Genomic DNA, 24,530 nt, shown 5'->3' with positions numbered 1-24,530 from the left:
AAATTTATTTTTAATTGGAGGATAATTGCTTTACAATATTGTATTGGTTTATGCCATACATCAACATGAATCAGCCATAGGTATACATATGTCTGCCTGGAAAATCCCGTGGACAGAGGAGCCTGGCAGGCTACAGTCCATAGCATTTCAAAGAGCTGGACACGGCTGAGAACGCTCACATACGTATGCTCCCTCCCTCTGGAACCTCCCTCCCACCTCCCCAGGTTGTCAAAGAGCACTGGGCTTGAACTCCCCGCGTCATACAGCGAATCCCCACTGGCTCGCTGTTTACACACGGTTAAGGCATGTTTCCTTGCTGCTCTCTCAGTTCGTCCCACCCTCTCCTTCCCCCACTGTGTCCACAAGTCCTTTCCCTACATCTGCATCTGCATTGCTGCCCTGAAAAATAGGTTCATTGGTACCATCTTTCTAGATTTCATATATATGCGTTAGTACACAATAATTATTTTTCTCTTTCTTACTTCACTCTGTATAATAGGCTCTAGGTTCATCCAGCTCTTTAGAACTGACTCAAATGTGTTCCTTTTTATGGCTGAGTAATATCCCTTTGTATATATGATTCTATACATAGAAAACCCTGAAGATGCCTCCAGGAGATTTATAGAGCTAACCAATGAATATAGTGAAGCCTTTACATATTGTCTCTGTTTTATGTCTTGGTTTTTTGGCTGCGAGGCACATGGAATCTTAGCTCCCTGACCAGGGGTTGAACCCACACCCCTGACATTGGAAGGTGTAGTCCTAACCACTGAACCACCAGGGAAGTCTCACGTTTCTCTCTTTATAACTGGTGAGGAGAGGCTCCTAAAAATAATATTCAGATGAATCTTATTTAGACTCGCTCCCCTCAAGGCTTTCACAAGTCAAAGACCCCTCCAGCAGAGGAGACAGTGACGGGTTTGAGTATGTTACCAGGCCGGCACTGTTGGGGGTAGGATGACCTTCTTCTGTACATCATGGGCTTTGATGCTCTATCTCTACTCCCATCTGTTTAGAAATATCTGCCTCCAAGGTCCAGGCAAAATTTCTTTCCCTGGAAGGAGCTCCCAGATGGGGGCCAAACACCCTACCCTCTCCCATCCTGCTCTCCTATGCCACCCATCAGACAGCCCCCCACCTCTGCCCCACTCATCTGGAATGGACCCAAGCAGACACAAGGCCCAGACACCTTGGTACGATTTTATTCACAGACTCTAGACACCCAGGCTGGGCCTGGCACAGTGTTCTTGCCAATGGCAAAAAAAAAAAAAAACCACCCACAAAAACAGATAGTGCACGTCCATTAATACTAACCATTTTAATTTAAATTAATAACATTTCTGGAAGACAAATGCAGTTGATAGAAAATATAAAAACTTTTAATATACAAATTTTACATCACATTCAAAAAAGCAAGTGTGTGCCTCGTGGCCACAGAAGATGCTGGGTTTGCACACACAGATGAAATCCTGGCTGACACTGCAGCATCGCACAAGCTCCCTAACTGGCTTCACATTTATATCTCCACCCGCCCCCCAAAGCAACACAGACAACCCCCACCACCCCCACCAGGGGCTTACAGGGCATGCCACGCCTCTCAGTGATCACAGGAAGAAATGCTGTGAGAGGGCAGAGGGATTCCAGGCCCTGTACGCGTCTTTGATATAGCAGTTGGTATGAAGACGTCATCTTGGCTACACGCCACTCACAACTGGTGGGGAACTCAGGATTCAAGACCTCGGGTTGGTTGGGGACCAAGGGTTGTGGCTCTGGTGTTTAAAGGCAACAGGAACAGATCCCAGGCGTTTGGAGGTGAGGCTGGGGAGTGGAGTTGGGGGGCGTGGGCTGAAGGTTGAAACTTGGGCTCCATTCTCAGACCCCAGGGGACCTCTGCAGCCCCCAAGATCTTGTCCAGGAGGCCTCCCAGCTTCTCCATCCCTTTCACAGTTGGCTGTGAGGGCTGAATTCACAGTATCTGCCGTCCTTCATGTGTTTCCAAGGCAGACGGGGGAGCACACAGAAGGGCAGGCGTGTCTTCCTAACCTCAATTCACAGTCACTTAAATAGAGACAGGGTGATGGGGACCACCTGGGGAGCTCCTCAGCTGCTTCTCTTCAATGACAGGCAGGGCAGAGGCTCAGACTGAGAGCAAGAAGGCATCCCAGGGCCCGGGAGAGGAAGGGGGTGGCCCCCAGGCCCACCCTCCGGGTTCCTGGCAAATCAGCAGTTTCCTGAACGCGGGCGCGGTGACTGCTCCCCTCCTGGGCCGCCAGCACTTGCACCCAGTAGGCACTCAAAGAAAGCTTCCTGAACTGACCCAAGAGTGTGACACCTTCAAGGGAAAAAAAACCCAGACTGTCCGTCCGTGGGCCTGAAGTGAGTCCCATTCACTCAGCTGCCGTCCCAAACCTCAGGCCACCTGCTCGTCCAAGGGTTTGGAGGGGAATCGTGAGAGGCATGAACTGTGACCTCTGGGAAGGAGCTGATGTGGGGGGAGGAGCCTGATGACCAGAGGAGGCGGAGTCACATACCACCTGGAGTGGAGAAATCAGGGGAGAGGCTGACCTGGAGGTCAAAGGGATGATGGGGAGAAGCCAAGCGTCCTACAGAGGACAAAAGACCCCCAGAGCCAAGTCTAGCTGGTTTACAGCCTCTCCATCTTCCTCCCCACACAACCAACAGGCAGGATTGAGGTGCTGTTGGCCCAGAGGCCAAGGTACCGAGCACAGCTGTTTGGCTGTGCCCTCCCAGCAGGGCCACCAAGGGATGCTCAGCCCAGAGCCAGGAAGGTCAATCCACACTCTCCAGGCCAAGTGACAATTTGGCCAGACTCCAGGTTCGGAGCCTGGTTAGACAGGTGTACATAAACCCGGTGGGAGGGCCACATGCCTTCTCGTCTTGGCTCCAAATGTGGACATCGGTTCTGGGTCTGAAGACAATCTCTCCTCTCCACTTTCATCACCTTGGGTCATTTTTGGCTTTGGAGCCTGATATACCCTAACCTTCACTGAAGGGCTTCTCTGGCATTTGGAACTTTCCTCTTTAGGAGTCAGCTTCTAATGAGGACAGGCAGGACCCTCTCACATCCTGGACTTTCCCAAATCTGGTTCCAATGGACACAAACCTTGGTGCTTGGGAGGACTCTGAAGGTGAGGGGCTTGCTAGCTGGGTCTAAATGAAAGGCAGGGCACACACCTCCCGCCTTATCTAAGAGTTCTGAACACGGGCAGCGGAGGAGGCAGGGGCAGGCTAAGGTGTTTCAGCAGGATTCAGGGGTGAGCAGTGACAGAACTTTGGCAAGATCGATGATGGGCTTCTAAAGGGCCAGGGCACCCTGTGACTGGGAGAGTGGGCTCAGAGACCCTGCCTGCCTCTTCCCCCACCTTCTACCTTCCCTCTTTTCATGGATCAAGCTTTCACGGTGTACACAGCTGCTGGGCTGTGTGGGTCAAATGTTAGTTAAGGACTGGGATGTATCTAAATAGTTAAAGCCTTTCATTCCATCTCCCAGGTGTCCCACTGGGGGCTTCATGAAACAAACAGCTCCATAGGCAGTAGAGACCCTGGCTGGGAACCACTGGATCAGTCCAGATGTTATCTGGATTTGATCTGTCTCTGCTTTTCCAGCAGATATGGACTGGATTACAGGGGTCAAAGGTGAACTCAAGCTCTCTGCAGACTCCTGACCCTGTTAATCCAGTTTAAGGTCAAGGTCAGGGTCTCACCTGCAAGAGGAGGAAGAGACCACACCTCTTTGATAGGATGAGGGGTGATAGGATTTAGGGCCAAAGTAGAAGCGTGGTCAAACCCTGTGTTTGCCACCCCCCAACCCCTGCCTGTCCTGCCAGGAGACCAGCCACAATCATGATGCTTTTCTTCCTCTGGTCCAGTGTGGGCGCCTCCAGAGGAGAGGGCCCCTTCTGCCATCCTGACCCACGGTGCCAGCAACCTCTGCACAGACCATTCTTTTTATTAATACCTATTGTACAACCTCAAGTCCAACTCCACACGAACATACATGTAAACATCTGCCACCTGTCAGGACAGGTCTGGTTGTTGGTGGTGTCATTTTAAGAAACAGGAGGCACAGCTCCATTTCCAGGACCCAAGTGTTTTTGCAGATGAACGGTCTAAACCAAGGCCTCATGCTCCTGGTTTGCAGCACTTAGGAGAGTGGCTGGCATTTTGAAGAGCATTGCTTTTTTTTGTCGTGGTGGTGGTTCGGATGTTTTAGAGACACATTTAAGAAAGAAATATGTCATCAGAAAAACTGCACAGCTGGCTACACCTTTGGATTACTGGACTCCAGGATGCCCAAGCCAAACCTTTCAAACCGGGGTACAACTTTGCTGCTGTTAATGCTGAAAGAGGAACAAAAACAAGAATTACTGCCCTGCAGATTTTGATCAGAATTTGGGCAACATTAGCTAATGAGCAGGCCAGTTCCAGAAGCTCCATAGAGGACCTGGCCGCACCAAGCAGTGGGAGTGATGATAAGGCCAGTGGCCTTGGCAGAGCTGGTCCTGGTCACACCTGGCCGGCGGTGGGGATGGGGGGGGTAGAGGTGCTAGGCCTCAGCTCCCTCCTGGAGGGCGGTGGCCTGTTTGTGTCGAAAGCCCCAGCACCCCGCGTGCCCAGTAACTGCTGCGGGCTCATTCTCATTGGCAGCTCATTCTCAAACCTCTTGCTCCGAGTAGAACTGGGAGGGAAGAGAAACTCAGCCCCAGCCTTGAGAGTGATATTTGCATGCTCCTTCTAGAAATGGTCCTCAAACGTGGGGGGGCATCAGGGCCATCTGGGAAGCGGGTTGAAATACAGGTTCTCAGCTTCTGCCTCCAGACACCCAGATTCAGGTCTTGGTGGGTCAGGAACCTGTGTTTGGTAAGCCATGGAGGACCCGTGCATGACCTGGCAGCCACACTCTTGCCAAATGCTGGCTTGGGGTCTGGTACTTTCTGTTTACACAGGGCAGGTGCAAGGGGAGTGATGCTATGGGGGCGGGGGGATGGACTGGAAGCTTTCTCACAGTTGTTTGGAGACAGGCCCCACCCCCTTGCTTCAGGACGACTTTCCTAGGTGTCTGTGCGGCCGAGGACACACCCCTTCCAGCTGGTGTCTTTCACGGCAATAGAACTTGTGATGTTACACCGGCAGCCCGCCTAGAGGGGACCGCAGGCAGCTCTGAAATCATTCCACTCCTTGTTGGACAAGATCCTCATGGGTTAAGAGCCAAGCAAAACCCCGCCCCCTGTCCCGAGGACACACCCTGCGAAGGGCGGGTATGTTGCGGGTGCGGGAGAAGGGGGATCTCTCTCGTTGAGCTGTTAGTAGGGAGACGGGACCGCCCCACAGAAGTGCTGCAGAGAGATGAAGTTGCGTCCAGGGAGGAGGTTCTGGGTTGGTGGGGGGGGGGCGCTGTTAGGGAGACCCTCCATGGAAAGCTGTTACTCAGGCACACACGGGGCCACAGGGCGGGGCGAGGGCCAGTTTTAACAAACAAAGCAGAAAGAAGTCTCAGCAGAGAGGCTGGGGCGGCAGGATCGCATTCCCTGGGTTAGTGGCCACAGCGCTGTTTGAGCTGGAGTAGAAGTCGCGGTGCCGAGCGTGGATTAGGAGGAAGAAAGCCCCGAACATGCAAGGCAGCCAGGCCTACAACCTACAGGAGGAGAGACAAGAGGGGAGAGAGCCGAGTCAGAGCCTGAGACCGCAGGGAGGGGACAGGGGCCATGGCTAAGGCCTGGCCAGGACACAGGGCACGGGCCCCTCTTTCCCTGTAGACAGAGGAAAGCACATCCCCAGTCCAGTCCATGCTTGGCAGCAGAGCAAGCTTGGAAGGGAGCCTGGCATAGAGAACCTCCCCCAAGCTTTCCTCTGGGACACAGCCACAGAATGCTGAATAGAGGTCAACCAGCAGGCCCACCGCTCCTCATTGAAACTGACATCTTGGAGTTTATTGTCTAGTCCCTGCATTTTCTTCTCTAAGATCCAGCCAGAGGGGCTTCTGGAGACCCAGGCCAGCGATCTGAGTTCTTGCCCTCCCTAGAACAAGCCATTGTCTGCCATGCTGTGTGGATAGAGGCCCTGCCACATGCTGTGAGTCTGCTCTCAGCCTGGGGACAGAAGCAGCCTGCAGGGCCCGTGCCAGTGGCCATGTGAGCTGCCAGAGCATCACTGTTGTTTATGGGAATACCACCCGCCAAGAAGGGGAAGCTGGATGCAGAAACAGTAGGAGACAGGATGTGCAAAGGGTTAAGTGCAAACAGGCCGAGGATCGGGAAAACGGCAGAAGACACACTATTCCTCCAGGACTGGACAGTTGTTCCTAAAGTCAGGGTGACCGGAACGTCCTTTCCTGTAGTAGTGGCTCCGCCAGCGCCTGGGAGTGCCCACAACCATTTTGCCAGGCGTGGGAGGAACGCAGTCCAGCAGGTGATGGAGATGGACACCCAGCGTGGGTGGGTGGAGGGGGGCCCGCAGGAATCAGCATGGCAGGAGAGGGGGGAGATGGAAGGACAGGCCAGCACATCCACCGCCCCCCAAAATAAAAATAAGCAACAAGATAGATGGAAAAGAAAAGAGAAAATGAGAATTAGAGGCTTGAGTGTGTGGAAGTAAAAATCATTAACAGAAAGCTTTGATACAGATTTGTTGAGGTACGCTGGCATTCTCTCCCTGTGGGGGCTAAAACTGATCACTTTGGGCGGGAAACATCCCTATTTGTGACTCTGTGTCCCACGTGTGGAAAGAGAAGGTGGGACTCCATGGCCTTTCAGGAATCTGGAATCATCTCCTGAATGTCAGCACCCGCTCAGTGCAGCCTTCTCTTTTGGGGAGGAGAAAATCAAGGCCTGGTTTGCTAAATAAGCCAAATTTACCTTTATGCTTCAAAGTATTTTATTGACAACCTTTCCGTGTAACTCATCCACAAGCTATGTACATAATTCAAAATTAAAATTTTCAAAGTTGTTGTGACCATAATTCAAGCATACAAAAAAACTTCCCAACATCTGACAGACCAGATCCTTGAACTTCTTAAGAGACCAGGAGAGCCCCCGGCTCCCACCCAAACCCAGCTCCCATGACTGCCCTCTTCTGGAGACCCTTCCTCAAGCTCCCGGGGGTGAGGGCAGCATGCCCACAGAGGCTGGGTTTTTGCCTGGCACTCAGCATGTTGTCATCATTCCCTCCTTCATCACCTCACCCACCAAATATTTATTGAATGATTACTACACCCCTGGGACTGAGCTAGGAGCTGAGAATACAGAGGTGAGGAGACAGCGTCCTGCTCGGAGGGCTTACAGCGCACGTCTGCTTGTCTTTATCCTAGACCATCAGTTCTGTGCTGGTGGAGGCCCGGTCCTGGCATGTGACCTCAGGGGTGGTGCAGCTGCCAGCAATCTCTGGGAAAAGCCCACGCCTCTGACAGCTACATCCTGTCACCCGCTATTTGTACTGGACTCTGACCCATCTTGAGTGCAAAATACTGAATCAAATCTCCATTATAAGGTACAGTATTCCCTCACCACATATCATCATTCCTCAGCCCGTCCCTACAGCGGGCTTCAGTTGCCACATTTCTTCAACAAGTCCTCCTCACAGGTTCAGCCTGGGCCTCTCCTCCCCTTCAACTCAAAGCTTGGTTTGGTGTATTTTCAAAACGACCTGGCAAACTAAGTGTCTGTCAAATCAGGCCACAAAAAAGTGATCATTTTAGAGTTGTGAAAAATACAAAACAGGCAAAAAAAAGGTGTGACAGAGACCATATCTAGCTTATTCTGGAAGACAGAGGTACCGACACCACCACACTCATGGGCCGGTGTGAGATCTGGGTACAGATGTTCGGGGGGCTATGCTCTTGCCCTCCCTCCAACTCCCATCAAGTGAGGCACCACTTGGGACTTCCCTTGTGGTCCAGTGGCTAGGACACCCAGCTCCCAGTGAAGGGGGTCTGGGTTTGATCCCTGGGCAGGGAACTAGATCTCACATGGCGCAGCTGAGACCCACTGTTGTCCAGCAGCATAGTTGTGTCTGACACTTTATGATACACCAGGCTTCCCTGTCCTTCAGTATCTCCCAGAGTTTGCTCAAACTCATGTCCATTGAGTCGGTGATGCCACTGCAGCCAAACAAATATTTTAAAAAGAGAGAGAGGGAAGCCCCACTGTATCTGTTCTGTCTTCATGTTCTGGGGCTGTGGCAGATTTCACTTCTAGAAAGCGCCTTTCACCTTAAAATGAAGTTCAAAGCCATGAATCTTGCCCAAGCGTCCAGCCACATGTGACCTCCCACTTGTTTCTGTGCAAGCCACAGACCAAGAATGTTTGTTTCTTTTCTTCACCTTTCTAAATTGTTTGCGGGGGAGGGAATCAAAAGCAGACTATTTCATGGCCTAAAATAATAGGAAATTCAAGTTTCAGCATTCGTAAGCACTGCTTTACTAGCACCAGTCAGCCCGTGGCTTACAGGTCTGTGACTGCCCGCACACCAGACAGCAGAGCTGAGTTGCTATGACACAGACTGCATGCAGTTGTGTCACTGCTTTGCACACTGCTGGGTGCACTGCAAACCCCACTGACAAGAGCTGTCACTCGAGTTTCCCTCTCGGCCTGCAAAGCTGAACTATTTCCCATGTTTAGGCCATGTCTGCCCACCCCTCCACTTTGTCCAGCTGTGGAGATGAGGCTGGAACAAGGAAGGACTTCCCCAGATTCTCGCAGAGGCAGGGCAGATGTCTGTTTATGAGGGATCTGGCAGAGAGAGCCAGAGGGACGAAGGAAAAAGGGAAGGAGGCAGAGCTCAGAAGAGAGGAGTGGAGACCACCCTGGCACCGAGGCTGCTGAAGATCAGGATTACACAGAAGGAGGGTGGGCCTCCAGTGTCTAAGCGGCACTTAAACCCCAGAGATGCAGCCCCAGTAACCTGCTCAGGGGGCTGAAAGCTCTGTCGGGAGACTGCCATTTTAAGCAACAGCCACTCTGCTGGTTTTGGTGAAGCTCTGTTTTGCCCTTTCCCAGGCAGAAACTTCTTGCTGGGGCCTTAGCCTGGGCCAAGCTTTAGCACTGAGCTGATAGCAGTGATATGGAGGTTTTCACAGAGGAGGGCGGGAGACACCAGCCTGTAGAAGAGTCTCCAAAATAAATGCAGTGAACAGCAGACTTAAGAGAATGAACTTATGGTTGCTGGGGGAAGGATAGTGGAGGGGGATTTAGGGAGTTTGGGATGGACATGTATGCACTGCTATTTTTAAAATGGATAACTGATAAGGACCTACTGTATAGCACAGGGAATTCAGCTCAATGTTATGTGGCAGCCTGGATGGGAGAGGAGTTTGGGGGGAGAATGGATACAGTATATGCATGGCTGAGTCGCTCTGCTATGCACCTGAAGCTCTCACAGCACTGTTAACTGGCTGTACTCTAACATAAAAAGTTTTTAAAAATGTGGTGAACAGAATCCCAGTACCCCTTGGGCAAGGGAATGAGTCCTCTCTGGCTAACCAGCTCTAGGGGTTCTGTAGGTAGATGTCTCGGGCAGATAGAGTAGATGGTGCCCCATCCCCAACACCTGGCTGCAGGTCTGTCTCCGAGGGGTACTTACTCAGCAGACTTCCAGAAGTGCCCAGGGTGCGAGAGCCGCCGGTTCAGCTTGGGCAGCTTCTCCAGCATGTCCATCAGCAGGGGGAAGCTGGGCCTCTCCTGCAGGTCGAAGGCCCAGCAGGCGGACAGGATCTCCTGCAATGTCAGATGCCACAATAGGGCATGAGAGCTGGCAGGGAACAAGAGGGGTGCAGCTGAGGCCCTCTGCCCAGGGTCCCTTTGATGCTCCCAGGCACCACCTCCCATCCCTGCAAGCAGATGGTTCCCTGACCCTCCTGCCAACACTGAGGTGACCAGCCATGGCTGGAATACAGCCAAGAAATTTCAGAAGCACTCCCAGGCTTCCAGTTAAAATGAAAAGCATGGGCCTGCCTCTCCTCCTTCCTTCCTTGACCTCCCTGGGATAACAGTCACAAAGCCAAAAGACAGGCCAGAGCCAAGAGATCACAGACGTTTAGAATGGAAAGCAGAAGGCAGCATGTTGACGGGTGAGATACTCAGAAGGTGCCCAGGGCGGGGCTGCAGCAGAGGCGGGAGCCCAGGCAATGCAGGCATGGAGGCGGGAGTGACAAGACGGGCGGGGCGCAGGGCAGCAAAGTCGGCAGAGCAGCTGTCTTGCCCACCCCAAGTGACGGCAAAGCCCTCCTCCTGCCGCCTGCTCTCCAGATCCACTCATCTACACTGCAACCCCGTCGGCCTTTCAACTCAGGAGAACTTCCTGTAGAAGACAGGCCTGCACACACGACCAGGCAGAAGGTGCTCACACGACAGGGCAGGCGTGACACTCACCGCCTAGGTAGCACTTCACCTGGACGAGTGCCGGGTGGTCCCCCCAGAGGCCTCCACTGCCGTGCTGCCCAGGAACCCCCTGGAGCTCCTTATCAACACCCCCTGGCATCTGTCTGCTCCAGGCCCACCTGACTCATGAGCGCATGGCTAACACTGAGAACACCACCCCTGGACTCCTGCACGTATCACGGTGCCAGGCGGGGTGAAGTCACACAGGGTGATGCAGAGAAACAAACCATCAGTCACGCGAGGGCAGCAAACCTGTGATGATTTGGCCTCTTGAAAACAAATTTGCTGGGGTTCTCGAACACTCGAGAAAGACATGAAGGAGAAAGACCTGACACTACCACAACCCCACTGTTTGTACTTTAGGGAGTGAAATTTGTTATTATCTTTCTAATAAGTAACATACAGGCTTTATTATCTTTCTCATAATTCAAGAAAACCTTGAGCTTTATTTCCTTTCTATTTTTTTAAGACAGTTGTTTTTTAAAAGTTAGCAGTGGAGTAGTGAAGGATACAGGCTTCGTGTGTGTGTGTGTGTGTGTGTGTGTGTGTGTGTGTGTGTGTACACAGTCATGTCCAATTCTTTGTGACCCCATGCCCTCCAGGCTCCTCCGTCCATGGGATTTTCCAGGTAAGAATACTTGACTGGGTTGCCATTTCCTACTCCAGGGGATCTTCCCAACCTACAGATCAAACCCATATCTCCTGCGTCTCATGCATTGGCAGGTGGATTCTTTACCACCCGCCACCTGGGAAGCACACAGGCCTCCTAGCCAGCAGCACGGAGGCCAGCCTGACATGCATCCACTTCCCGGTTCCGCTTCTCAGGTGGGTGAAGGAAGGGCAGCCAGGTGCCAGCCCTCTAGCCCCACTGCCCTCTCCCAGCGCAGGGCAGCTACTCACGGTAACTTCCTTCCCCAGGCTGACGGAGGCCAGGACTCGCTTCATGCCCTCTCCGCTTCCAATCTGCCAGATCAGGGCCTCTGCAGCTTGGTTCTTCAAGGGCCAGTCCCTGGCTTGCAGCTCATACCAAACAGTCCTGTGGAGACCACCCACCCACACGGCGTGAGCTCCTGGACAGCTCTGCTCAGCTCTCACTAGCAGGGAGTGGGACGGGGGGGTAGGGGGCACCTGCTGCCATGATGCCCGGAGCCCAACCTGAGGACCCCGGACCCTCAGCCCACCTTCCTCACCTGCCAGACTTCTGGGACCACCCTGAGTCCACCTGGGGCCCTGAGCTCCCAGTGTGGTGAGAAGTCTGAGACACTGCTGGCTCTGGGCAGAGATCCTGGTACAACCATTCAACCTCAGTGGGGTAGGCGCCCACGGCCAAGGTCCTCTGAGGAGTGACAGGAATGCCCAGCCTGGGCCTGGCACATGAAGGTGCTCAGGAAATGACAGTGACAGGCCAGGGCAGGAAGAGCCCACCCATGAGGAGGGGGATGGGGAAAATAAATGAGCTAGCAGAGAGCTTGCTTCTGGCTCTGCAGCCCCAAAACCTTTGAGCAACTTCTACCCTGGAATCTTCCAGATGACTCATTCAGCCTAACTCAGCACCCAGACTCCCCCAGTGTCCTGACAATAAGGAGACACAACAGTTTGGGGGAGCAGGGCCCAGCAGATTTGGGGATATCACAGAGTAGGTATAACACTGCAGCTCCCCCCAACTTCTCTGTGATGAGACAGACTACAGATGAAGGCATACATGTGACATTTTGGTTTGGGGGGCTGCAAAAGTTTAATGCGTTCATTTGTGGTTGTGTAGTCGCTAAGCTGTGTATCTCTTTTTGTGTGTGACTTTATTTTTGATCCCATGGACTGTCACCCACTAGGCTCCTCTGTCCATGGGATTTCCCAGGCAAGAATACTGGAGTGGGTTGCTATTTCCTTCTCCAGGGGATCTTCCCGATTCAAGGACTGAACCTGCATTTCCTGCATTGGCAGGTGGATTCTTTACCACTGAGCCATCAGGGAAGCCCATGTGTTCGTTTTGCTACGTGGAAATGTCGCGGAGAAATCTTGGTGTTCCTAAATATCAGAGATTTCCATCTTTTCCTTTCCAATGATGTGCACACATGATGGATGGAAGGAGGGAGGGAGAAAAAAGAAAAGAAGCAAAACTGAAGATAGGACAGGTACAAAAACTTGGTGGGAGCTGGTAAGAGAAAGCTTTTCTGCAAAAGCAAGAAGCAGGAAGAGGAAGCTCATCCAGCCCTGATGGAGTTTTTCTCAGACCCTGTCTGCTGCTAAATTAAGAAACAAATAAGCGTTTCTTTCACTTTTGTTTAATTACTTGGAAAAGATGGAAGCAAAAGAAAAAAGGCTGCCCAAGTTGAGCCTGAGGGCCTGTCTACATGAAACTTAGATTCAGAAACTTGAAGGCAGAACACCTGCCCCAAACTTAATCAATTCTAACAGACTCTCACCAAGCACTAGTGGCCCGGGCCTCAATGCTCTCTCCATGGATTATCACACTTTACCTTTCCACCAATCCAATGAGGGAGGTGACGCAGGCAACCCCATTTTACAGGGGAGAAGGCTGAGGCTCAGAGAAGCTAATTGACCTGCCCGAAGTCACACAGCTGGTATCACCAAGATTCAAACTCAGGCCATCTGTCTTTATAGCCCACTGCATTTCTCCAGTGTGTTCAGTTCCCAGCAGACAAGATAAAGAAAGAGGAAATGAGATGGAGGTCCCATCCATGAGGCACCCAAGCTAAAGGGAGAGACAGAACAGCCACCACCACCAGCCTGACCCCAGCAGACAGATTGGGGGACAGCTAGGAGTTTTGGAACCTTTACCTAAATGATCTCCTGGGTGATCTGCCTGGTCTTGTTGATGTCCAGAGATGTCTTGGGGTCCCTCACAAACGAATGCAACGTCCGTCCCTTGCAGAAGCTGTGAAGAGCAGAGAGTTAGGCAGAGATCTGGGGCCTGTGCAGCCTGGCCTCAGCCCTTGTGGAGCCAGGGAGAGTTGTATCCACCGGCTCCATGCCCTGGACCGTGGGTGCCAGAATCCTTCTTGACCAACCTGATGCCATTCCTTCTTTGTTTCATTTTGGTTGCACTTCATGGCACATGGGGACCAGGGATTGAACCCTGCCCCATCATGGAAGCTCTGCATCTTAACCACTGGACCACAAGGAAAAGTCCCCTTGATGCTCATTGCTGCAGGGGCCCAGCCTGAATGGGCAAGAACACACGTCCCCTGAAACCTCTAGCCCACCCACCAGAGAACAGGAAATAGTTCACTAAGTTTAAAGATTGCTCAGTTGTGTCCAACTCTTTAAGATATACAGTCCATGGGATTCTCCAAGCCAGGATACTGGCGTGGGTAGCCTTTCCCTTCTCCAGGGGATGTTCCCAACCCAGGGATCGAACTCAGGTCTCCCACATTGTGGGCAGATTTTTTACCAGCTGAGCCCCACATTCAGAGCAGTCCACCTGCTCTGGTGGTTTGAGGCAGGAACTCGCCCACTCAAAGTCAACCAGGAAAGAACCTGGCCTTTTCAGGCTATAACCAGGCAGCATCAGGGCTCTGGGATCTCCATAATGACCTTCATGATCGTGCAGTTTTCTGATCACGGGGTGTTTTATGACAAGGCAGAATGTGCAGTGGAGCAGGGGTGGGGGGGGGCGGGGGCGGCCATCAGCGGTATCAGAGTGATTATATTCGATAAGGGGCTTGGATATTGGAGTCCCTACCTGTACTGACTCCTGAAACCTGGGGTGAGGGACTTCAGTGGTTAAGAATCTGCCTTGCAATGCAGGGGACTCAGGTTCGATCCCTGATCAGAGAACTAATATCCCACAGGCCATGAAGCAACTAAGCCAGCATACCACAATAAAAGATCCCATGAGCTGCAACTAAGACCAGGCAAAGCCAAATAAATACATAAATATTTAAAGCAAAACCTGGAGTGAGAAAGGACCTAGAGAAAATGGGTGGCTTTGCTGCTGCTCCAGGGAGAAGCTGACTTAAGCCATCTGAGGGAAGGGCTAGTTTTTAGGAACTGTCTCCAACGAGATAGGATTCCTCGACCCTCAGGGTCTGGAGTTGATGGTTACTGTTTCATGTCCCAGCCCTCTCAGCTGCATTAAATGTTTTGTTAGTGTTCTTTTATTCTTTTACTATATGTGCTAAGTAGCTTCAGTCGTGTCTGACTCTTTTTGACCCTGTGGACTGTAGTCCGCCAGGCTCCTCTGTCCATGGGAATCTCCAGGCAAGAATACTGGAGTGGGCTGCCATTTCCTCCTCCCAGGGATCTTCCTGACCCAGGAACTGAACCCACGTCTCATGTCTCCTGCATTGGCAGGCAGGATCTTTACCACTAGTGCCACATTCCCTTTAAGCAGACTCAGACCTCTCTTGGGACGGGGTAGATGAGAGAGAGACGGAAGGCTGAATGATGGACAGCACCGAGGCTGGGGTCTGAGGGACGCTGAGCACCTCCTGCATTGGCAGCTGGACTCTTTACAACTAGCACCACTGGAGAAGCCCTTAAAAACATGAGTGTATACAAACTCCCTGATTCAAATGGAAGGCATGATAAGGAACTGTTTACAGTACCCACCTTTGTTTACAGAAGCACCCAGGTAGGGTGGGAGGAGACTGGTTTTCACTTCGTACTTTTCTGGAACATTTGAATGTTCTCTGTCTTTAGGTATCCTTTCATTAACTTATTTATTAATGTCAGTGGGGTTATATGATAGGGAAGTTAGACTCCATTTTTGGGTTTCTTCTTTTTTTAAAGATTTTTTTTAAAAATGTGGATCATTTTTTGCCCACTTTCACTGCTACTATTCAACATAGTTCTGGAAGTTTTGGCCATAGCAATCAGAGCAGAAAAAGAAATAAAAGGAATCCATATCGGAAAAGAAGAAGTAAAACTCTCACTGTTTGCAGATGACATGATCCTCTACATAGAAAACCCTAAAGATGCCACCAGAAAATTACTAGCGCTAATCAATGAATATAGTAAAGTTGCAGGATATAAAATCAACACACAGAAATCCATTGCATTCCTATACACTGATAATGAGAAAGAAGAAAAAGAAATTAAGGAAACAATTCCATTCACCATTGCAACGAAAAGAATAAAATACTTAGGAATATATCTACCTAAAGAAACTAAAGACCTATATATTGAAAACTATAAAACACTGATGAAAGAAATCAAAGAGGACACTAATAGATAGAGAAATATACCATGTTCATGGATCTGAAGAATCAATAGAGTGAAAATGAGTATACTACCCAAAGCAATCTACAGATTCAATGCAATCCCTATCAAGCTACCAGCGGTATTTTTCACAGAGCTGCTGCTGCTGCTGCTAAGTCGCTTCAGTCGTGTCCGACTCTGTGCGACCCCAGAGATGGCAGCCCACCAGGCTCCCCCATCCCCGGGATTCTCCAGGCAAGAACACTGGAGTGGGTTGCCATTGCCTTCCCCAATGCATGGAAGTGAAAAGTGAAAGTGAAGTCGCTCAGTCGTGTCCAACTCCTAGCGACCCCATGGACTACAGCCTCCCAGGTTCCTCTGTCCATGGGATTTTCCAGGCAAGAGTACTGGAGTGGGATGCCATTGCCTTCTCCGTTTCACAGAGCTAGAACAAATAATTTCACAATTTGTATGGAAATACAAAAAACTTCAAATAGCCAAAGCAATCTTGAGAAAGAAGAATGGAACTGGAGGAATCAACCTGCCTGACTTCAGGCTCTACTACAAAGCCACAGTCATCAAGACAGTATGGTACTGGCACAAAGACAGAAATATAGATCAATGGAACAAAATAGAAAGCCCAGAGATTAATCCACACAGCTATGCACACCTTATCTTTGACAAAGGAGGCAAGAATATACAATGGAGGAAAGACAATCTCTTTAACAAGTGGTCCTGGGAAAACTGGTCAACCACTTGTAAAAGAATGAAACCAGATCACTTTCTAACACCATACACAAAAATAAACTCAAAATGGATTAAAGATCTAAACGTAAGATCAGAAACTATAAAACTCCTAGAGGAGAACATAGGCAAAACACTCTCCGACATAAATCACAGCAGGATCCTCTATGATCCACCTTCCAGAATACTGGAAACAAAAGCAAAAATAAACAAATGGGGTCTAATTAAAATTAAAAGCTTCTGCACAACAAAGGAAACTATAAGCAAGCTGAAAAGACAGCCTTCTGAATGGGAGAAAATAATAGCAAATGAAGCAACGGACAAACAACTAATCTCAAAAATAAACAAGCAACTTATGCAGCTCAATTCCAGAAAAATAAATGACCCAATCAAAAAATGGGCCAAAGATCTAAATAGACATTTCTTCAAAGAAGACATATGGATGGCTAACAAACACATGAGAAGATGCTCAACATCACTCATTATCAGAGAAATGGAAATCAAAACCACAATGAGGTACCATTTCACACCAGTCAGAGTGGCTGCGATCCAAAAGTCTACAAGCAATAAATGCTGGAGAGGGTGTGGAGGAAAGGGAACCCTCTTACACTGTTGGTGGGAATGCAAACTAGTACAGCCACTTTGGAGAACAGTGTGGAGATTCCTTAAAAAATTGCAAATGGAACTGCCTTATGACCCAGCAATCCCACTTCTGGGCATACACACCGAGGAAACCAGAATTGAAAGAGACACATGTACCCCAATGTTTATCGCAACACTGTTTATAATAGCCAGGACATGGAAACAACCTAGATGTCCATCAGCAGATGAATGGATAAGAAAGCTGTGATACATATACACAATGGGAAAGATTGAGGGCAGGAGGAGAAGGGGTGACAGAGGATGAGATTGTTGGATGGCATCAACTCAATGGACTTGAGTTTCATGCATACATGACTACTGGAAAAACCATAGCTTTGACTATGCAGACCTTTGTTGGTTGTTTCTCTCAGATAGTAAATTAGCTGGGCAAAGATATATTGAAATAATGGGGGTGACAAGGAGGCTTTAGACACCTTCCATCTCCATCAATAACCTACATTTTTTGATGTAGACAAAAAATGTCTACATCATTTAGATATATACATTTAATGTAAATGTCTATATCATTTAGCATTTCTCAATCTAAAGTGCTATGAAAATAGGTTCAAAACATTCCATCTTCCAAGCAGATTGATGCTTTTAGATCCCTCTATCCAGATATTCTGTGGTTTCTGCTTATAGCTATGGGCCTGGGTTCTGGTGCCATACTATCTATGGAGCTTGCAGTCCAAAAAGGAGACAAGGAATGATGAAAAGGTCTTATATAGAAAGACAGGGCCTTTCAAACTTTCTTTGGGTGTATGCGATCTTTTTTTTTTCTTTCAGTTGTGACATCTGTACTATTTCATTATGGTGGGTGAACTCTTAATTGCAGTATGTGGGATCTAGTTCCCTGATCAGGGATGGAACTCTGGCCCCCTGTATTAGGAGCATGATGTCTTAGCCACTGGGCCACCAAGGGAAGTCTCTCTTTCTTCATTTATTAGCCAGATTACTTCCGTAAAGAGAAAAGTTTCTCACCTACTCCTGGAAGACCAAGTATGAATAATTTCGGTCAGAAGGCAATGACAACCCACTCCAGTACTCTTGCCTGGAAAATCCCATGGACGGAGGAGCCTGGTAGGCTGCAGTCCATGGGGTCGCTAAGAGTCTGGCACAACTGAGCGACTTCACGTTCACTTTTCACTTTCATGCATTGGAGAAGGAAATGGCAACCCACTCCAGTACTCTTGCCTGGAAAATCCCAGGAACAGAGGAGCCTAGTGGGCTACCGTCTATGGGGTCGCACAGAGTCGGACACGACTGAAGCGACTTAGCAGCAGCAGCAGGAAGAGTAGGATTCATTCTTCTCCCTCTTACTAGTTTTCATGGGTTGATCGCTTAGCACCCTCTATTGATGACAAAGCTTTTAAGGATTGCCCTGAACTCATGGGTTTACATGTATTTGATACATCTCACTGCATTGTGGTTAAAACCTTTGTTGCTTCTCTCATCACCCCATCTTTGGCTAGCACGGTACACTGTGCTTTTTTCCTATAATGACACATTGTGGCAATATTTCATTGATCTTTTCTCATCTATAAGTCCGCACAGTCTCTAATCTGAAATTCTAGGGGCCAGATAGGTATCAGAATTCCTACATTTTAGAAAGATAATAGAGGGTACATACCATTCATTACACAGTACCTCAGTGAGGCCTGGGGCAGTACCATGTGGTATTACACTTCACTTTTTTTTCTAATTAAAAAATTGTAATAAAATGCACATACCATAAATTTACCATCTTAACTCTTAAGTGTCCAATTCATTGGTGTTAAGTACATTCACCTTGTTGTGTAACCATCCCCGCCATCCATCTTCAGAACTTTTCATCTTCCCACAGTGAAACTCTTGTCCCCATGGAACACTCACTCCCCTTTCTTCCTTCAGCCCCTGGTACCTACCATTCCACTATATGAATTTGCCTCCTCTAGGAACCTCGTATAAGTGGAAATATACAGTATTTGTCTTTTTGTGATTGGCTTATTTCACTTGGCATGATGTCCTCAAGGTTCATCCATGTTACATCGTGTGGCAGAATTTCCTTTTTAGGGCTCCATAATATTCCATGGGCTGTCTGTATCCCATTTTGTTCATCTGTTCAACTGTTGATGGACACTTGGGTTGCTTTCAGCTTTTAACTCTGGGGAGTATTGCTATTGTGAGTCTGGCTGTGTAAATATTTCTGAGACCTTGCTTTCAGTCCTTTTGGGTATATATGCAGGAGTGGAATTGCTGGATCATATGGTATATATGCTTTCCTTTTATTGCATTAACATTTATGAATCTTCTTGGTAAATTGGGTTGTTTAAAAGATGACGACTGTGTCAAGTTTTGCTACCACATGAGTATCCCATTAGCACAAGAAAAATCTTTTGATTTTTGAGAAGTTTCTGGATTTTTGGAAATGTGGGAAAGAACCTTAAGTCGATCCCTATTGAAGGATGCTTAGACTCCCAACACACCACGAGGAATCACTTTGGGCAATCACACATATCACCATGAGGGATCACACACATCGTTTTATTTATTCTTTTTTTGATAGTTTTACTTATTTATTTTCTTTATTTTTGGCTGTGTTGGGTCTTTGTTGCTGCGAAGGCTTTTCTCTAGTTATTGGGAGCAGAGGGCACTATCTAATTGCAGTTCACTAGCTTCTCATCCCCGGAGAAGGCAATGGCACCCCACTCCAGTGCTCTTGCCTGGAAAATCCCATGGGCGGAGGAGCCTGGTAGGCTGCAGTCCATGGGGTCGCGAAGAATCGGACACGACTGAGTGACTTCACTTTCACTTTTCACTTTCATGCATTGGAGAAGGAAATGGCAACCCACTCCAGTGTTCTTTCCTGGAAAGTCCCAGGGACTGGGGAGCCTGGTGGGCTGCCGTCTCTGGGGTCGCACAGAGGCGGACACAACTGCAGTGACTTAGCAGTAGCAGCATATACACAGTGGAGTATTACTCAGCCATTAAAAAGAATACATTTGAATCAGTTCTAATGAGGTGGATGAAACTGGAGCCTATTATACAGAGTGAAGTAAGCCAGAAAGAAAAACACCAATACAGTATACTAACACATATATATGGAATTTAGAAAGATGGTAATGATAATCCTGTATGTGAGACAGCAAAAGAGACATCGATGTATAGAACAGACTTTTGGACTCTGTGGGAGAGGGAGAGGGTGGGATAATGTGGGAGAATGGCATTGAAACATGTATACTATTATGTAAGAAACGAATCGCCAGTCTATGATCAATGCAGGATACAGGATGCTTGGGGCTGGTGCACGGGGAAGATCCAGAGAGACGATATGGGGTGGGGGTTGGGAGGGGGGTTCAGGATTGGGAACTCATGTACACCCGTGGCGGATTCATGTCAATGTATGTCAAAACCAATACAATATTGTAAAGCAAAATAAAGTAAAAATAACGATTAAAAAAAAATAAAATGTGGACCATTTTTAAAGCCTTTATTGAATTTGCTACAATATAGCTTCAGTATTTTAAAATTTATTTTTAATTGGAGGGTCGCTGCTTTACAATGCTGTGTTGGTTTCTGCCATACAACAACGTGAATCAGCCGTAAGTATGCATATGCCCCCTCCTTCTTGAGCCTGCCTCCTACCCCCACTCCATCTCTTCCCTCTAGGTTGTCACAGAGCATCCGGCTGACCTCCCTGTATTGTACAGCAACTTCCCATTAGCTATCGATTTTACATATGGCAGTGTATGTATGTCCGGAGAAGGCGATGGCACCCAAATCCAGTACTCTTGCCTGGAAAATGCCATGGACAGAGGAGCCTGGTAGGCTGCAGTCCACGGGGTCGCTAAGAGATGGACACGACTGAGTGACTTCACTTTCTCTTTTCACTTTCATGCACTGGAGAAGGAAATGGCAACCCACTCCAGTGTTCTCAGGACCATTTTTCTTGATCCCATAGATATGCATTAATAGACAATATCTGGTTTTCTCTTTCTGACTTACTTCACTCTATATAACAGGCTTTGTCTTTTTGGCCCTGAGGCATGTGGGATCTTAGTGCCGGACCAGGTATGGAACTCGCACCTGCTGCACTGGGAGGCGAAGTGCTAACCCCTGGACAGCCAGGGAAGCCCCAGGTTTTTTTCTTTGTACTCTACATGAAAACGCCCTCCAGGAGCATACAGATAACCAGGCCCCCAGGGAAAGGGGAGGGGGCGGAGGCCACCCCCGGGAGGACGGGGCCAGGTTACCTGGTGATGATGGCCTGGTGGGGCATGTAAATGCAGGCCCCCATCAAGAGTACCACATTCTCGTGCCGCATCTGCCAGTAGCTCATACCTCTTTCTTGAACAGCTTCAGGTGGTCCTGGTTGTGGCCGTCCATCTCCAGCAGGCGGATGGCCACCTCGCCGTGCCAGCGGCCACGGTGCACCCGGCCCCAGCGGCCCTGCCCGATGGGCTCGCCCAGCTCCACCTGCTCGAAGGGGATGTCCCACTCCTGCAGGTACACGCTGGTCTGGCTGGCCTTGCGCGAGATGGGGCCCCGCCAGGGCCGGCGGGAGGTCGGCAGGTTGTCCACCTCGTCCTCGTCGTTTTCGGCCTCTGACTTGCCAGCCTCAGGCTCCTCGGCGGAGTGAATAGAAGGGGCGGCAGGCCTGGGGGCAGGTGACTTCCCTCCCCCAAGACCCCCACCAGGTCGGGGAGCAGAGGGCCTTGGGGTCCGGAGGCCTGGGCTCTAGTCACAGCTCTATGCAGTCTTCATGGACGGGTCACTCAGCACCACACGGTCTCAACGTCCTAATCCACAACTATGGAGCGTGGCCCTTCTTCCCGCCAATGTTCCAAGACATTGCTCCTAGGAGCAATACCGAATCGCTGGGGAAGAACACTAACACCCTTTCTGGATATGCTTTTATTTTTTAAAGAATATTAATTCACTTTGTTTATTTGCCTGCACTAGGTCTTCGTTGCAGCATGTGGGATCTAATCCCTTGACCAGAGATCAACCCTGGGCCCCCTGAATTGGGAGTGCAGAGTCTTAGCCACTGGAAAACCAGCAAAGTCCTATGCTTTTGTTTAAACACAGAGTTTGAGACTCTCCTCTGTGTGCTGTGTTGTGCTTAGTTGCACAGTCTTGTCCGACTCTTTGGGACCCCATGGGCTGGGGCCCGCTAGGCTCCTCTGCCCATGGAATTTTCCAGGCATTTTCTACTCCACAGGATCTTCCCGACCCAGGATCAAACCCATGTCTCTTGCATCTCCTGCTTTGGCAGGTGGAGTCTTTACCACTAGCACCACCCGGGAAGCCCGTGACTCCTCTGGGCAAGAGTAAATCAGTCTGCTGAGGCTCCATAAGCCAGCACAGATGCCAGGTTCGGGTGACACTGGTTCAAGGGTCAAGGCAGCAGTCCTTGGCCCCAGCTACAATCAAAATCACCCAGGAACATCCAACTACCTGGCCCCACCCCAGACTGCCTAAGGGAGAGTCTCCTGGGCTGGGGCCCAGGCCTCTTGGCTGGAGGTGGAAACCACAGGAATGAAGAGCTTACTTTAGCCTCAAAAAACAGAAAAGCAAAAGGAAGCTTGCTTCGTGGCACCCCTCACTGCTCTCGCTGCCTTGCACACTGCCCGCGTCTGGTGCAGCAGGTGGGCACCTGGGATAGCCCCCACCAGAGCCAGGTGCCCACACGCTCCCAGACACCTCCACGCACTGAGCCAAGGAGAGAGGAAAGAGATGCTCCGTCTACGGCTCGCGTGTCGCCATCACTCACCTCCACTTCCTGATCTTCCGACACATCTGCTTTGGGCTGGTCGTCAAGCCTAAGAGTAAAGCAGAGTTTGTCAAGGAGATCCCAAGGCTGGGCCACTCAGCTTCCAGCTGGGCAGGGGACTCCCCATGTGAGGTCTGAGAAAGGGATGCCAGGCCTGGCCCCTTCCTTTGACCCACTTGGCCACGGGGAAGTCAGTCTGGATGCTGTGGAAACAGCAGGCCGAAGGCCAGACCCCACTTCCCTTCTCTGGCCTTGGCCTTCCCCAGGCTGAACTTGAGGGTGGTGGGGGCTGAGGGGTGGACAGTGACCATCAGCGACCTTTCAAATCTAACAACTAGTATGGGGTTCCGAGCGCAGGCACAGGATTTGGAATTCTACTTGACTGCTTCCGTTACTCCCTAAGCTGTGTGACTTAATGCAGCTTCTTAACCTCTCTGAGCTGATCCCCTCATCTGGATGTCAAGGATGACACCTACTTTACACCTGGCTGACAACTCTACAAAGCAAGGTGAGTCAAGCGCTCGGCGTGGCCTGACCGAGAAAGGGCTCCTTGACGCCCAAGGAGCGTCATGAACAGGAGCTGTATTATTAGGGTTCTCTAAGGCTGGGCGCCCTTTGCCCAGCCCTCCTGGGTCTCTAGACAGCTCCTGTTGCACAGGCAGCCCCACCCAATGCTGACTGCCGTGATAGGAGGCAAATAAAACCCTGTGGCTGAGTTCACTGGATCACAGGGAGAATTAGCCCAGGGAGTGCTCCATCTGACTGCCCAGGTCCATGGTAAGGTCTGAAATTAGAGGATCAGAGATTTAAATGTGGAGGCAGAACACGGTCCTGCTATAGAGCTCAGGGAACTCTGCTCAGGGTTATGTGGCAGCCTGGATGGGAGGGGAGATTGGGGCAAGGAGAGAATGGATACACGGAATACGTATGGCTGAGTCCCATTGCTGTCCACCTGAAACTATCACAACACTGTCCATCGCCCATACTCCAATATAAAATAAAATGTTAAAAAAATATTAATAAAGGTAGATGAAGGAGGTGGTCAGGGATGTGGGTCCAGCTTTAACAAGTCCCCAAGGAGGAGAAAGCACAGGATGCCTACCGGGAACTGTCCGCTCCATCGGCGAACGGTGCTGCCTGTGGAAATGCCAAAATGTCTGGAGGAAACGAAAAAAAAAAAAAAAATACAAGCATGAGGCCCATTCCCACTACCCCCGGAGACACAGGGCAGAGGTGCTTCCCCAGCGGCCCCTCCCTGAGTCCCACGCGGGCTCTTTACACAGATGTAAAGAACAGACTTTTGGACTCTGCTCGAGAAGGCGAGGGTGGGATGACCTGAGAGAATAGCATTGAAACGTGTATATTACCATGTGTGAAACAGATCGCCAGTCCAGGTTCGATGCATGAGACAGGGTGCTCAGGGCCGGTGCTCTGGGATGACCCCGAGGGATGGTATGAGGAAGCAGGTGGGAGGGGGGTCAGGATGGGGAACACATGTACACCCATGGCTGATCCATGTGGATGCATGGCAAAGACCACCACAATATTGTAAAGTAATTAGCCTCCAATTAAAATTTTTTTTAAAAAGTCGAGGGACGACAACAGCAATTAGCAATTATCGCTTTGGCTTCTATGATCACCGATAATCACCAAAAGTAAGCTTCAAAACATAAAAAAGGGAGATATATAAGGAATATGCTATGCACAGGCCTGTATTATAATTAACAGGGCTTCTTGAAAAATAAGAATGACTCTCTCATCACCCCCAGGTGAAGGGCTGGGAGCAGTTAAAAGTACATGACATTGAAGTACTGATGTGACTGATGGAAAACCATTAG

General features: G+C 49.8%; 1 protein-coding gene across 1 annotated transcript; it reads right to left on the bottom strand.

The window, feature by feature from the left end:
- Positions 1-1,357: 1,357 nt before the first annotated feature.
- On the bottom strand, positions 1,358-24,198 carry LOC138414813 (kinase suppressor of Ras 1-like). Its single transcript, XM_069542568.1, has 9 exons — positions 24,195-24,198; positions 23,795-23,849; positions 22,693-22,741; positions 21,261-21,545; positions 13,148-13,290; positions 11,585-11,761; positions 11,295-11,430; positions 9,598-9,731; positions 1,358-4,361 (listed from the first exon to the last, which is right to left on the bottom strand). Exons 1-9 carry the CDS (start codon positions 24,196-24,198, stop codon positions 4,283-4,285), a joined length of 1,062 nt encoding a protein of 353 aa, XP_069398669.1. The 3' UTR covers positions 1,358-4,282.
- Positions 24,199-24,530: the final 332 nt, after the last annotated feature.

The sequence above is a fragment of the Ovis canadensis genome, chromosome 11, assembly GCF_042477335.2.
Source record: "Ovis canadensis isolate MfBH-ARS-UI-01 breed Bighorn chromosome 11, ARS-UI_OviCan_v2, whole genome shotgun sequence".
Lineage (NCBI taxonomy): Eukaryota > Metazoa > Chordata > Mammalia > Artiodactyla > Bovidae > Ovis > Ovis canadensis.
This window is presented reverse-complemented; position numbering and strand designations above follow the sequence as displayed.

Coding starts and splice junctions, on each gene's coding strand:
- LOC138414813 (XM_069542568.1), bottom strand. Junction 21,546..22,692: donor CGGAAGATCAGGAAGTGGAG/GTGAGTGATGGC, acceptor CACTCCGCCGAG/GAGCCTGAGGCTGGCAAGTC. Junction 9,732..11,294: donor GCCTGGGGAAGGAAGTTACC/GTGAGTAGCTGC, acceptor CTGACATTGCAG/GAGATCCTGTCCGCCTGCTG.